The sequence below is a fragment of the Urocitellus parryii genome, chromosome 9, assembly GCF_045843805.1.
Source record: "Urocitellus parryii isolate mUroPar1 chromosome 9, mUroPar1.hap1, whole genome shotgun sequence".
Lineage (NCBI taxonomy): Eukaryota > Metazoa > Chordata > Mammalia > Rodentia > Sciuridae > Urocitellus > Urocitellus parryii.
Window position 1 is genome coordinate 75284050 of NC_135539.1, and position 15411 is coordinate 75299460.

Genomic DNA, 15411 nt, shown 5'->3' on the forward strand with positions numbered 1-15411 from the left:
TTTTTCTGATACTTCAAAAAATGTTCCACAATCCTTTTTAAAACAGTCTTTGTGTTTGTGTGCATGGTGTATTCCTAATAATGTCTGAGCAAAAAGAGGCTTTATCATGACCAAAAGAAAAACAAAAACCCAAAACCAAACAAACTACAAAAGAATGGGGATGTGAGGTTTCCAGCCTAACAAATGGTCAATAATGGTCCAATCTTGTATGATAACTCACAATACTATTGTTGAGGAGTAGTTTTCCTAAACACAAACATTTTTATCACCATGTAGTAATTTAATTGAAATTTTTCTCTATGAAATAGGTGAAGAGGTTCTAATTCTCTTTTCATACCTGGAATATTGCTTTAAACTCACTCCTCCCATACAATGTTGGCTAAATATTAAACAGCAAGTAGAATTGGTTAACCATTATATAAGCAGTTGGGGCTGTGAAATCCAGTTATTTATTCCCCAGTGACTGCAGAAGAAGAAGCAGAACCTGCTTAGGCTGAGGAGTCACAGGCAATGAATTCCAGACATCAGTATGTGGAGCTCAATGATGGTCACTTCATTCCTGGACTGGGCTTTGGCACCTATAAACCTCCAGAGGTAACAATGGGGTGCTGGGTTGAGGGTTCAAAAAAAAAAGTAGACATAAAATGAACAGGATCCAATCTGGGTTGTCAAGTGACCTGCTTCCTATGTGACTCTTAGTTTCTCTGTTTCTCCAGGCGAGAGCTATTCTGTGGACAGAAAAGATAATGGACAGACATGACTCTATATATCATTGTCTGATATGTGGTCATCTATTAATATTCTGGGCCTGCCCACCACCTCCCCACATGTCAGTCCCTTTACCAACTAAGTAAAAAGATGAATGTCAGTACTTGATTTGCACTGGTACTGGTTTCTGTTTATTTCCATACTTCAGGAAATCATTTTTCCTTCCAAAAAGTCAAGTTCCAGAGACATCTGTGTAGCAAAAGGTCCTGGAAACAAGAAGCATAGCATTGATGATGGGGAATATTCCCTCTGCACTGTGAAGAAGTCTTTGGCATCTCACAGAAAATGTTGACCTTGGCTGCAAGAATTTTTCACGTGCTCTCAAGTGTGGGAAATTTTCCTGAATGTAGAATATAAAATTCTGAGAAGTTAAACTGGGAAAGGGTATTTGTGAATTCCTGGTCATCCCTCATGTGTGTTGTATTGACAGGTGACCCTCTGAGCTGGAGTGAGCCAAGTTCACTAGACTGGAAAGAATTTCATATTCAAACATCATCCTCTGACCACTTATTGTGTGACAAGGGACTAGTTTCCTGAATTTTGAATTTAAACATTTTCCTTCTGCAAGACTAAGGAAGCATCCAGAGAACAATTGTGCAGACCCATGACAGGACTTGGTTTGGTTGTAGGGCAACGTGGCATTGAAGGGGACCACTAGGGCTTTAGAGCTGCTCCAAGTGCCCTTATACCCAAGAAATTCAGGGATAGAATCAATCGAGGGCAGTAGTACCCAGAATCACTTTCATTTTGATTTCCTGGAAAAAAAAACTTCTGAAATTTTTTAAAAAGAACATGTTTGATTTGCCTTTTTATTGTTTAACAAATGAACTTTCAAATCATCATCCAAATTTTGTAGACCATGCAATGATTGTAAATGTCACTCTTATTGTATTTTGCAAAAAAAGGGGATTGATTTATCTTTAAAGGCTGATGCTTATGTGAATAACCCTTTACAAGATGAATATAATTCCTTATTTGTGAGTCTATATCCTCAGAGTATACAGTTTGTACCCGCCAGTGTTTAGGTCTGTCATATAGAGATGTGGTTGTGGGTGGGAGGTGACATAACACACTGCTGTTTGTTCACTGCTGTTTTATCAGTCTGGACCCTGGCTGGATCTGGAATATTTGATTTTTCATGTTTGCATAACAACAAGGATGTGGGCTTTCCCTAAAGGGTACAAACAGTGGAGTTTATATATGCATTGTGCCCTCAGGTTCATAGATCTGTTGTTCCAGGGCAGCAGCTTAGGTTGCCAGAAGACCAGAGAAAATACCTGGAGAGTGCATACAAAGTATCAGTCCTTATCTAGGATGGTCTCAGGGGAGGGTCCATCAGTGACAGGCTGAGCCACAGCACCTGCCTCCCTCACAAGCATTGCCCAGATTGGCTTCCTCCTCCTCAGGACATTCAGTCCAGTAAGTGCTGACTGGATGAGTGACGCTTATCCTTTCACAGTGCCCTCAGTTCCATTCAGGTTTTAACCTGAATGATTTATTTGTTCTTTTTAGTTATGCATGACAGTAGAATCTACTTTGACATATTTTACAAACAAGGAGTATATCGTTTTCTAATTAGAAACTCAATCTTGTGTATGTACATGATGTGGTGACTCACTGTGGTGTCTTCTTACTTCATAGGAAACTTATGGCAGATTCATTCCACTGACTTTCTTATTCCTCTACCTACTCTATTCCTTTCTATCCCCATTGTTTCTCTGAACTTCTATTCTTCCTTTCTCTTGCTCCCTTGTTATTTGTTAGCACCCACATATCAAAGAGAACATTCAATCTTTGGTTTATTGGGACTGGCTTATTTCACTTAGCATGAGTGTTTCCAGTTCCATCCATTTAGTGGCAAATGTCATGAAGTGATTCTTTTTATGCCTGAGTAATATTACTTTGTTTATATTTGCTAAGTTTTCTTTATCCTATTGTCTGTTGAAGGAACCTAGTTTGGTTCCATAGTTTAGCTATTGTGAATTGAGCTACTATAAACATGGATGTGGCTGAACCATGGTAGTAGGGTGGTTTTAGCTCCTTTTCATATATATGAAGAATCTGTATAATAGGGTCAAATGGTGGTTCCATTATTAGATTTTTGATGAGGCTCTATACTGCTTTCCAGAATGGTTACATCCATTTGGATTTCCACCAACAATGTATAGGTGTAGATTTTTCTCTACATCCTCAGCAATATTTATTGTTACTCTATTCTAGATAGTTGCCATTCTGACTGGAGTGAGGAGAAATCTTCATGAAGTTTGAATTTGCCTTTCTCTAATTTCTCGAGATGTTGAACATTTTTTCATATACTTGTTGTCTGTTTGTATCTCATCTTTCAAGAAGTGTCTGTTTAGTTATTATGCTCATTTAGCGATTGGGGTTTGTTTTTGGTGTTAAGCTTTTTGAGTTCTTTGTATATTTTGCAAATTATCACTTTATCCACAGTGCGGGTGGCAGAGATTTTTTTTCCATTAACAAGGAAAATCCCAGAAAAGGGAATTTGAGGTTTTTACCACAAGCACAGCACTAACACAAGACATGGGGAAATTTGAGTTTTTTGAGGTCATTCCTTCTGTCCATGACTTTCAAAATAACTCTTTGGCAATTTCTTTAATTCTTACAGAAGAGAAAAATGGACATTCAAAGTTCTGTGGACTAGCCCCTTATCACATAATTAGGGTGTCTGAAGAAAACATTGGAATTTAAAATTCCTTCAGTCTAATGAATTGCCCACTTTCTTACTATAGGTAAGAAATCATTAATCATATGATTTTCCAAATACTTTTTTTTGTTTGTTCCTGTAGGTTCCTAATAGTAAAACAACAGAGGCCACCAAAATAGCTATAGAAGCTGGGTACCGCCATATTGATTGTGCTTATGCATACCAAGTAGAAGAGGAGGTAGGACTGGCCATTAGAAGCAAGATTGCAGATGGCACTGTGAAGAGAGAAGACATATTCTGTACTTCAAAGGTATTGTGTATACAGTGCAAAAATTATTGAAATAGATATGAAGAAATGAAAATTAGCTGATGAGTTATTGGTGGAATGTGAACATTGTACAATGTTCATTCACATATAATATCCATTTTCAAAATAGAGAATGGTTGTGAATTGCTACTCACAGTCTAAACATTATGACTTTTAATTTTCTATACTTTTCTCCTTCTGGAATCAGCAGAATGATTTCCTATTAGCTGTGGAATCAGATAGAATTATGACCAGATTATGGTTTCATTTTCTCCATGATGACTTTCCAAAATTTCTTATGATTCTGAATATCAACTTTAACATTTGTTTTTGTCAAAGATAATTTTGTAGGGGGAGTAAACAATATGTAGCTAAAGTGTCTTGATTTTTTTACCATATATTAAAATGTTCAAAACGTGTTTTCCTTCAGTTCTTTAAATTTAAAAAAATCTTGTGAAATAAATGGATGAAATGGACTAATAATAGGTTTACAATCTCTATGAAACACAATAAAGAGATTCAATAATGTTAGTATTTGATAAAAATAATATCTTTTGAGTATTTACTTCCATAGTTTGATTGATTGGCTAATAATAACCAAAAATATTATCCCATTCACATGAATAGGCGAGATGAATGGAAACCAAAGACCTGAAGAGAATATCTTCCCTGTGATCAACAGTTTTCAATCAACAGACAAATGAATGTCTCAATATGAAGTTAAAAAATTTCCCAAATATGAGTCATGTATTAATACAGTCCAATTTCCTTTCTTTAACCATTGCAGCTATGGTGCACTTTTCATCGACCAGAGCTGGTGCAATCTTCTTTGGAAAGATCACTGAAAAAATTTCATTTTGACTATGTTGACCTGTATTTGATTCATTACCCATTTTCAATGAAGGTAAGCAATTTGCATCATCAAACCAATTCAATTCCAGCCATTCCTAGGACCATCATTACCAAGGATGGTTGAATTAAGCTTCTATGTAAAATTATATAAACCTTATTTATATGAATTATAGAAAGTCGAAACCATTTAGATTTGTGATTAGAAGTAATCTTCAGAAACATCTCTGTTTATTCATCCATTATATCTGCATTACCAGAGGTTTGCTTGGTTTTGTTTTACCTTTTTAATTGGTGGTAAATATGACTTTGGGGCAGTTCAAGCTTCATAGTCATTAATATTTGATAGGGTCTCTTCATCTTCCAGCACCAAATCAATCTTGAATAGAAACTTGAATGACTGTCTTAAATACACATACATATTCATGGACACATATGTGTCCAGGTAGATAAGGAATATTGTTTAACCTGTGTCATCACTGAAATTCACTATTGCTGTGATTAATTGCATGCAAGCATGTATCCTCCCAGTGAAAGAGAGGAATTGACACAGGGCAATGTATAGGGACAGGAAAAGTAACATAAGGCAAGTAGGAGACTCCGTGAGGAGAACTGCAAAAATCTTTTAAAATTATATATATATATATATATATATATATATATATATATATATATATATATAATTTGATGTAAGAGAATACAGGAAGATAAGCACCTAATGGTTCATGGGTTTGAATGTTCCATTCCATAAATACACCTAGCATCATTGCTATACATGGACATATGAATTTGGTAAGATTGCTGTGATGATCACTTCTATTCCAGCCAGGGGAAGAGCTTTTTCCAAAAGATGAAAATGGAAAAACAATATATGACCATGTGGATCTCTGTGCTGTGTGGGAGGTGAGTGCCTGAGAGAGTGATCACATAGGAGGACCACATGGTGACAGTCAGGTCATGCTTTCTCCTGAAATTGTGGGACAAGAAATCATTATAATTTAGAGAGGATTTTTCTTAGGGTGGTGGGGAGGAATGAATTACTTGAATATAGTAGAGGGAAACAGCAGAGAAAAATGGTGACAGTGAGAAGTGCACCACCTGCCTCCACCTGCAGTGATGTCTGATTTCCCAGGGACACAGGGATTCCTTTTCTGGCTCTCAGTACTGTGCCCAATTATCTTTACCATCTTTCTCTTGTTAATAATCAGTTCATCAGCTTTGTTGTCATTTGTTGAAAAGTGCTCCTATTAACAGTTCTGTCTGGACTTTAAACTGACATAGTCCATTGTACAAATGCCTCTTCCCAACCCCTTCCTCCCAAGGCCATGGAGAAGTGCAAGGACGCAGGATTGGCCAAGTCCATTGGGGTGTCCAACTTTAACCGCAGGCAGCTGGAGATGATCCTGAATAAACCAGGCCTCAAGTATAAGCCTGTCTGCAACCAGGTGAGAGCCCTGATCCTCACTGCCATCTCATTTCTTTCCTTGTTTCTGCACCACCTCCAAGTGTCCATTTCTTCTGTCCCCCAGTTCATTTGTCTTTGTAGAACAGAAGAGTCTAATACTGTCTTGGAGAGTGTGGAGGGTTCTCAATTGTACCTGAGCTGGGTGAATCCTTGGTGAAAATGAGGGGACGATCTTGGTGCCCAGTTTCGTAGGAATTTGGTGGTGTACAGGTGATGAGGAGAGTTGTTCTTTATCTGACTTCAGGGATATGGTGAGCTTGCCTTGAGCAATGGAAGTTGACCAGAGACTGGATGGGTGAATGTGTAGTGGCAGGAATTGTGGGTAGGAAAGAGGTCCAGTGCACAGGAATGGGCAGTGAGAAAGAAAGAGTGAAAACAGAAGATCAATTATCAGGTTTTGTGTGGAGGTCCGGAGCCTGAATCATTTTTATGGCTTATTTCAGTTTTATGGATCCAGAAGCATTAATTAGAAAAAACAGCAGAGCTCATGAAAGTAACAGGACTGAGAGGAACTTACTTGTGTATGGTGATTCTGATGGTGGATCAAATTCACATTCAGGAACTTTAACCAGAATATACAGTTGGCCCTGAGCCTAAGTCCTTCTATCTTTCTTTCTTCCATGCTTTCTGATATCAAATCAACTGTTTAATTACATCTATTCTGGGCATGGTTATTTGTCTGTGGTTGGAAAACAGAGACCATAACTTTTATAAATGTTGATAGTGCACTATAAATTTAAAATATAATTGCTAATAATTGAAAATAATTTTGTATTAATTTATCTTAATTTTTTATCATGAAATTTTTCAAACATACAGAAACTGAGAGCATGATATAGGACATTCATATAGTCTACCTTGTATCTAAAATTGTTGACTTTGGGAAACACTGTGAGATGTAGATTTCTGTGGATATATCTGCATACACCTCAGTAATATTTTGCTAAATTTCTTTAAAGTGTATTGTAGATTAGACTGCTAACTCTTAGAGAACTCAGGGAACATTTCCTAGGAATGAAGATCATATCTCACACAACACATTTCATTACTATACCTAAAGTTATTTGTAAGTCTCTCATACCATCTAAATCCAGTCTGTGTTCACGTTTCCCATTGGTTTTCTGAAATATCTTGTATTCTTCTTCCCCTTTCCAGGATGCCACTCTGGTTCACATGTTGCTCTTTGTCATGTATCTTAAGCTCTTTTCATGCAGAATGGTCAGTCACCCAGTGCTTTTTCATATAATGCTTGAACCAGGATCTGTTTTCCAAACTGTCTTATTGTATCAGTGAACTTGTTTTTCCAGTCCCATTTGTAGTCAGTTAGGAGTTAGACTTGAATTCTTTTTACAAATCAAGGGGCAGGAATAGTGGTCCTTAGTTACTGGTTTTTGCATCACACTTGAAAAATTGCAGACATGTGGCTCAGACTTGCAGGCATGAATTTACTACAAAGGATAAGAAAATGGCAAAAGATGAAACTCTTAAGGGAGAGTGAATCCTCTCAGAAAGGAGGGGGACGGCATGCCCACCCTGGCTTCCAGTTTTCTAGGGAGTCTCTTGGGAGTTTTGTAGTCCTGCCAACCTTCACCTTCACCTTCTAGACTGTTGGCTCACAGTAGGGTGGCCTCAGATATCCAAGTTTCCATTGTTCATGTTCTTGACCGCAGAGGGGAGATTTTCAAGTCTGGGTCACTTTGTCCCACCCTGACTGGCTCTAATTAGAATTTGTTCTTATATATTATAATTATGGAGAATTATTCTAAGCTCCTTGAGATATGGACTAGGGCTTATAGGTTTTGATGAACAATTTTACCCAAATGTTACCTGCAGAATATCTATCAAATGTCTTTCAAACTTATTCTCATGAGTCATTGGTCAATCTTGGTTAATGGCAAAATTTAAAGTCCAAGTTTCAATTTTTTAAAAAATTCAGCTTTTTTTTTCTTTGGCATTTTGTTTTCATATTAATATTAACATTTTGTAGAATGAGATACTTTCTGTCTTGTCCACTGCAGGTAGAATGTCATGTTTATCACAACCAGAGGAAATTGTTGGACTTCTGCAAATCAAAAAACATTGTTCTAGTTGCCTATGGTGCTCTTGGAACTCAACGAGACAAACAATGGTAATGAAACATCAGGGAGTTTACCTCAGATGTCTTATAAGACTTAGATTTTGGAAGATCACTCTCAAGTGGCTCAGGGACAGGAGAGAATTTGCACTTCTGAAAAGGTCCCATAAGTCACTGATGCTGCAGGACCAGGGTCTGCATTTGAGGATGCCTACTTAGAGTGGTCCAAATAGACCTCAGTATGTTTTGTGAGTGGGTGTAATGGTGCTTGCCTGTCATTGCAGTGTCTGGGGAAGCTGAGGCAGAAAGATTGTAAACTTGAGGCCAGCCTCAGAAACTTAGTAAGACCCTTTGTCAAAAATAAAAAGGGGTAAGCATTTGCCTCTCTGGCAAAATGCTTTTTGATTCATCCTCAGTAATTGCCCTTAAACACCACCCTCTCCACTACCTACACACACCAACAAACAAACAAACAAAAAAAACCCAGAAATAAATGAAATCCTCCTAACTACTTGACCTCAGGACTTTATCATTAATTTCTTCTCTTCCAGGGTTGACCCGAGCTCCCCAGTTCTCTTGGATGATCCTGTTCTTGGTGCCTTGGCAAAAAAGCACAAGCGATCCCCAGCCCTGATTGCCCTCCGCTACCAGCTGCAGCAAGGGATTGTGGTTCTGGCCCAGAGTTTGAAGGAGAATGAAATAAAAGAGAACATTCAGGTAGAGAGGAGGTCTGTGGGAATGTGGGTTCTTCACATGTGTGCCTCTTTGAAACTTGTAAGGATCATATTGGGACCAGTCAATATCAGCAGCATGTCCTCTGCATGTAAGATTTCAGGTGCTTTCAGAGTGTGTTCTTTTACTCTACAATGGGACAGACAGTGCAACTGGATAGGATTAGGTTGGACAAAGCACAGAGATTTGGTTTCAGCATCAGTAGCCAGGTATTGTGTGATTCTTGCAAGTAACATCTTTGTATATTTTTTAATTTTCCAAAATGAGAGTTTGGATTGGGCAACTTTTATTCCTCAAATTATTATTTTTTACACTTCCCCAAATACTCAAGCTATTTTAATATTCATATATTTATTCAATTTGAGTTTTTTCACTTGCCACCTGTCAGTTTATGTATTACCCATTTAGATGGTTTGTTCATCTTTTTATTCTCAAGTAGAACGTTTTTGAATCATTACTTAGAGTAGATGCAAAACAAACCACCCATAATATTGAGGTTAGTGCAAAAAACACTTGTTTATCTCATAATCCTATGGCTTGACTATTAGCCTGAATTCATTGAATTCAGTGAATGTCGTCCAGTTACACTGGATTTTCAAAAATTTGTAAGAGATTCTCATATGAATCCGCAGAATATGTGGTGCCACTGCTTTAGTCCTGTTTGCTTTGTTGTCTGGGGTGTCTGAGCTCTGCTCTATAGAACTTCACATATACCAGTTGATGACTCAGACTTTATCTCATCACATAGCACTGTCCGCAGGCAGTGAATGGATCCTTGCAGAGCCTTCTGATGCCTAGGTAGGCTCACAATGGGCACATCACTGCTTCTGCCAGGTTCTATTTGCCAATGCAAATTATAGACCATACAAGACTCAATGGGTAGGGAAGTAAACAGAGTCTCTTAGTGAAAGAAGCTGCAAATTCACATAGGAGTTTAGATACTGGGACATGTGAATTATTGGGGAAGCATTTTTGCAAACAATTAACCACATTGATGTATTCTGAATATTGTTTTTCAGATACAGATATATTTGTTGAAATATGTTCTCCAAATTCTCCTTGTGTTTCTTTTTTTTTCCTTTTGGTATACTTTCATGAACAATGTTAATTCTCTTGTTGTTTTCACGTCTTTACTTTGTGGTTGATGAGTGGCATATTTTTCTTACATTGGGAACTGAACAGTCCTTTAGTACATTACTTTACAAAAGTCTTATAGTCCTTAACTCCATATTTATTTCAATTGCAGGGTTTTTTTTTAAATTTTTCTTTACAAAAAATCCAAATGCACACATAATTTTTAAATGACTAGCTAAATTTCCCAATAACACGAATTACTTTTCCAGCTACTTTTCTGTCATTGGTTGTCTTATTTGCTCTTTTTCATAATCTTAATTATATTGGAAAATCAGTCTTTTTGTCCTACATCACAAAACATTTGCTATCTCTTCACTCATTTATAAATATCTTGGCTATTGTAGATTGACCTATTATAAAGAATATAGAAGCACTTTATCAATCTCTTCCCAGATTGTTGCTGTTTGCTTGATATTGCAGTGGAACTCTCACTAAATTTGGAGAGAAAAGTACTTTAAAATATTAAAGATTCCAATCCATGTTTATGATATGATATGGATTCCATTAATTCCTTTATCCTCTGTGCTCATGGAGAGATCAATCTGGCTTGGAACTCCAACTGTGGCAGTAGCTCTGGTGCTGGGGATTTTTTCCTGATTTTATTACTCTAATTTAATGAGTACACAATATATTTTGAGCGTCCAATATGAAATTTCAGAAAAGTCACCCCCTTATTTCGTTTGTTCACCCACCTTGCTGAGAGACTGCTTGTCTGGTTTTATGCCACTGAGCAGCCAGGAAATTGACTTTATATCAGCCAACTTGAAACCTCTTCAGTAAACTTCTCCATGAAGGCCTTTGTATATATGCTGTTAGATTTATTCACATGGTAGTGATAATTCTGATAATCCCTTTTTATTTTGAGAATTTCCAAATGCACAGAAAAGTTCAAAGAATTCTGTTAGTTCCATTTACCTCATTCATCAATTGTTAAATTATAAACATTTTACTCTTGCCATTTTTGAGGAAATTACATATGATTTAAGTATCTATTTAGGCATGTTAGGAATTTGTGGAAACTGTTTTCATGCTTAAAATGTCTCAGTTTTAGACAAAGTGATCCTCTCTCCACCACCTCCTTTGACTTTATTAACCTAATTAACAAGATATAATTAGTACTTTAAGAATTTCTGACTTAAAAATTGTTGAACAAGAATCATTATTGGAGTTTGAAGTTTCCACTGATGTGATATAGAAACTGACCTGTAGCTGGGCAAGTGGCACATGCCTATGATCCCAGCAGCTCAGGAGGCTGAGGCAAGAAGATGGAGAGTTCAAAGAAGCCTCAGCCAAAGCAAGGTGCTAACCAATTGAGTGAGACCCTATCTTTAAATAAAATACAAAATAGGGGTGGGGATGTGACTCAGTATTCCAGTACCCTTGAGTTCATACCCTGGTACCTTCCTATCTCCCCCGCAAAAAGAAAGAAATCAAAGAGTATCCTTGGAAATTATTGAATCATCTTACATATTTCAAAATGTTGCCTCTAGCTTTTTCTGAGTCTTTTAAGTACATGACACCGTAATCTTGGTATAACATTAGCCTTATTTGCTACAGCTTCTGTTTAATGATCTCTCTTTGTCTGTAGTTGGTACAGTTTCACTACATTATGCATTAGAAGTGATTTATTTTTAATTTTCATGAGATACTTATTGACCATTTGAGCCTTTTGCTTCATGTCTTTAATAAGTTTTGGAAAAAACTTCTCAGATATTTTAAATGTTTCTGCAGTTATCTGATTTCATTGGATTTCCAGGATCTGCAACACACAGTCCACCTATGCTAAATACTTTTAACTTGTGTGATAGGTTTTTGATTTCGAGTTGACTGCAGAAGACATGAAAGAACTAGATGGCCTGAACAGAAATTATCGATACCTTGCTGCTGAGTTGTAAGTAATGTTGGTTGACGTGTGACCATTGTTTGTTTTAGTTTCAAGTCTTTCCCTCTTATTCAATGGAGTTTTGATCAGACCTCAGACACTGATGTGGCTGACAAATGGCATCTGTGGAGGCCATTGGGAGAACATTTGGTTTTGAGTTTGAAAATGGAGACATCTCAATGCAGAGGATAAAGTCGTTTTTGAAAAGAGAGATTCAAAAGCAAGGGAAAAGTGTGCAGAGAAATCATCCAAAGAGAATTATAGTCATGAAAAAATTTTTACTCCTTTTTGATTCTTTATGGTTATAGAGTGTGACAATGCACATATGTTATAAGTGAGGGTAAACAAGGAATATATGTCCCTTCTGCCTGAGGGAATGTTAATTTATAATAGAAATTGATGTGATGATATCTGAGAGGGGATTATATAATCAATTATGATATGTCCTTAAAAACTGGAAGCTATATTTTTATAATTTCTAACATATTGTTAATATAAATTTAAAAAAGGAAAAGGAGGACCATAATGTCAAGAGACAGTAGCAAGCAATTGGCAATTCTTGCTCCCTATTAATTATTTCCAGAAGTAATGGTTTTCTGTTGTATTGTTACTAAAGTACAGAGATGTAAATATTATATAGTGAGCTCCAGGGGTTTGCATGTCTACTTTATAAACAACATCCTTTCCATGTCTGAATGTAGCACTGTGTCATGTGTGATCAGCAATGAGCAAATAATTAATGAACTAGTGAAATGGAAGTTAAATTGCTAGCAAAATACTCTACCCTAAAATAGTTTTTGTATTGGTCAATATCTAAACCTGTTTTTATACTAAAGATGGTATAAATGATGTGTCCATTTATATATTTATATATAAGGAAGGATATCTTTGTTTGATACAGCTAAGGGAGATGAATATGAGTGAATTCTTGTCTCAGTGAGCTCTTTGTGTGCTGTTCTAGAAAAGGGAATAGAATTTGAATAATTTAGTTACCTTTCTGATAAAGCTATATTCAGGAAAGTAGGAAAGGCCGATTTCACAACCACTCAGAAAATATAATGGAGTTTGTAGATGTCACTTCTTTACCCCTGTAAAAATGGTGTCACTGAGTGTGTTATACATTTTTGATTCTCATTTTAGTGGGGCTGATCATCCAAATTATCCATTTGCTGATGAATATTAATGTGGACACCTTTGTCATGACTTCTACTGGTATCCTCCGTGTGGGTCCTGATGCAGGAGACAGCTCAGATGCTACTGATTGGACACATCACTTCTGTTGTTAACCTGTGTGTCTTAGCAACTCACATTCTTCTTGAAGCAATCTTCACCAGTCCAGTAAGGAAGACACTAAAATTTTCATCAATTTTTGAAACAAATAAAGTTGTTTATCTCAAGATTCTACATTCACTCTATTATATTTATGATTACTTTCTTTTTGAGTGATTATGAACAAAAACTAATTGGGCTACTAGCTTGTAATCAGGGGTTTGTTGATGTTAACACATTTCTGGGGAAGCAGAATATGAGAGTTCTCAGGATCTAAGGAAGTTGCAATTGGTATTTATTTTTCAGTGTTTCTCTTGCCCAGGGAATAATCAGAAAACAGAATACATTCAGATAATGGTTCACGGTCTGCAAGATGAAGCACATAGGGCCAGGATAAGCATCAAGGTCAAGGGCTCCCTTCCTGCAGCTTGAGGACCAGAGCTCCTGAAAACTAGGGAATAAGGTTCACCTTTCAGATGGTTGTCAAGGAGGTGAGAGGAAAAGCGGCCTGGAAAAAGTGTGAGGGGTCAGATGTGCCAAGGCTGAAGTGAGCAGAGTGGAATACTTCTCTTCTTGAGAACTATGATAAAAATTCTTTATTTCTAGCACATTATAATTATTCATAGTAGTGAGATTCATGATGCCAAATTCACTCATACATCTAACATTTGATCAATCTCATATCTCAATGACTTCCCTTCATGTCCTCCCCCTACCCATGATCTTCTTGCTGGACTCTCCTGATCTTCCTCCTATTATTATAACTTACTTAATGTGATGTATATGAACTTGTATATATTAGATGATTTGATTTTATTCATATACAGTGGTTTATGCATACCTGGAAATAGCATAATAGTGTAGATTTTATCCCCCAGTTACTTTCCTATGCCTTTTCCCCCTCCCTCCTTTCTTTTAATTCCTTTCCTATACTCTGTTGTTTTCCTTCCACCAAATATTCTTTTGATAATAATACTCTACAGATTAAAAAAAAAACATTTTGTGTATTTTATCAAATACCTTAGCTGGATTTTTGATTAGCATTAGAAGAAAAGCTGAAACAACCTTAATTACAAATATGTTTGGAAATATTTATGTCAAATTGGATGCATTCATAGAAAGGAATCTCATAAATCACTTGAAAATTTAGAATATAGAGTGATGTGAGAAAATGTTGGACTAGTAAAGCTCCAGTTTCTCCCATGGAAATATCAAGAAACCATTAGATTCTGGAGAATGAACAGTTGACATGTTTGTAAACAGTCAGTTGTCTATAGCACCAAAGAAAGCATGCAATGAAGAAAAAAGAGATTCACAATGGCAGATGATTTCAGTGTGGTTTTGCCTGCCATTGCCAAAGCTGCGTCACACAGAATGGTCTTGGTCTTTAGGTAGTGTCGACAGGGCTATCAACTTCTTTCCTCAAAGCAAATTAACTCTACTACAAGTCACTGCATCTTATCTGGTCACAGACTTTGGAAGATACCAGTTAGCAAAGCTGTGCTTATCATCTCTAAGACACCTTGCCTTGGCATGCAGTGTAACCTCAAAAACGGTTGCTGAAATTAGACAACACACCTCAGGAGATCAGAGAGGCGACTTGTTTCTCATAGTGCAGCAAACATACCATATCTCTTAGACAGGTTTACTCCCACAACAAAAAGGCTAGAGGAAGAATAAGCTCTGGGTATTGTTCATATGAGTCTAGAAGTTCTCCCATCTACTCTTGGACCTTCCCTCTTCTCTGTGTTGACATTTTTAGGCTGGGAGCAGAGCACTGAGCACAGCAGCACAATATCCAATTTAGGAAAAGGAGACAGCTCTTATTAAAATTGCCTTCTTAAACCAGAGGGATACTTGCAGAGAAGCCTCTAGCAGGTTCCATCTCATGTGGCATTGAGTAGGACTGGGTCATGCTCCCTTTGAAACAGTGATCACATGTTAATGCCAATGGAATTAACATGACTGACTCACAAATAATCTAGGTGAAAGAGATGTTGGAGAGAACACCATCTCAGTCACTGAAGTCATAATGAAAGAGCAATGATTTATTTAGGTTTCATTTTTTCCCCCAGTGTTGCCTAGACTTTGAATTGCTTGGGAAACTTAAAGTCTTGTGATAGCTTAAGTTTTAATTCAACCAAATGTGTATGAGTCTTTTGGTTGAAGACTTAGGTTTAAGTGAATTGGTCTATATAAATAGACATGAAATGGTTCTTTCTCATTATAGACATGTTTCTCCCAGATAGTTGGTACAAGGACA

The 15411-nt window shown here is 36.9% G+C and overlaps 1 protein-coding gene across 1 annotated transcript; it reads left to right on the plus strand.

Moving 5' to 3' along the window:
- The first annotated feature begins 471 nt into the window (after nucleotides 1–471).
- Nucleotides 472–13223, plus strand: LOC144257040 (aldo-keto reductase family 1 member C3-like). Its single transcript, XM_077802983.1, has 9 exons — nucleotides 472–594; nucleotides 3579–3746; nucleotides 4531–4647; nucleotides 5418–5495; nucleotides 5915–6037; nucleotides 8076–8185; nucleotides 8683–8848; nucleotides 11806–11888; nucleotides 13020–13223. Exons 1-9 carry the CDS (start codon nucleotides 511–513, stop codon nucleotides 13060–13062), a joined length of 972 nt encoding a protein of 323 aa, XP_077659109.1. The 5' UTR covers nucleotides 472–510; the 3' UTR covers nucleotides 13063–13223.
- The last annotated feature ends 2188 nt before the right edge of the window (nucleotides 13224–15411 follow it).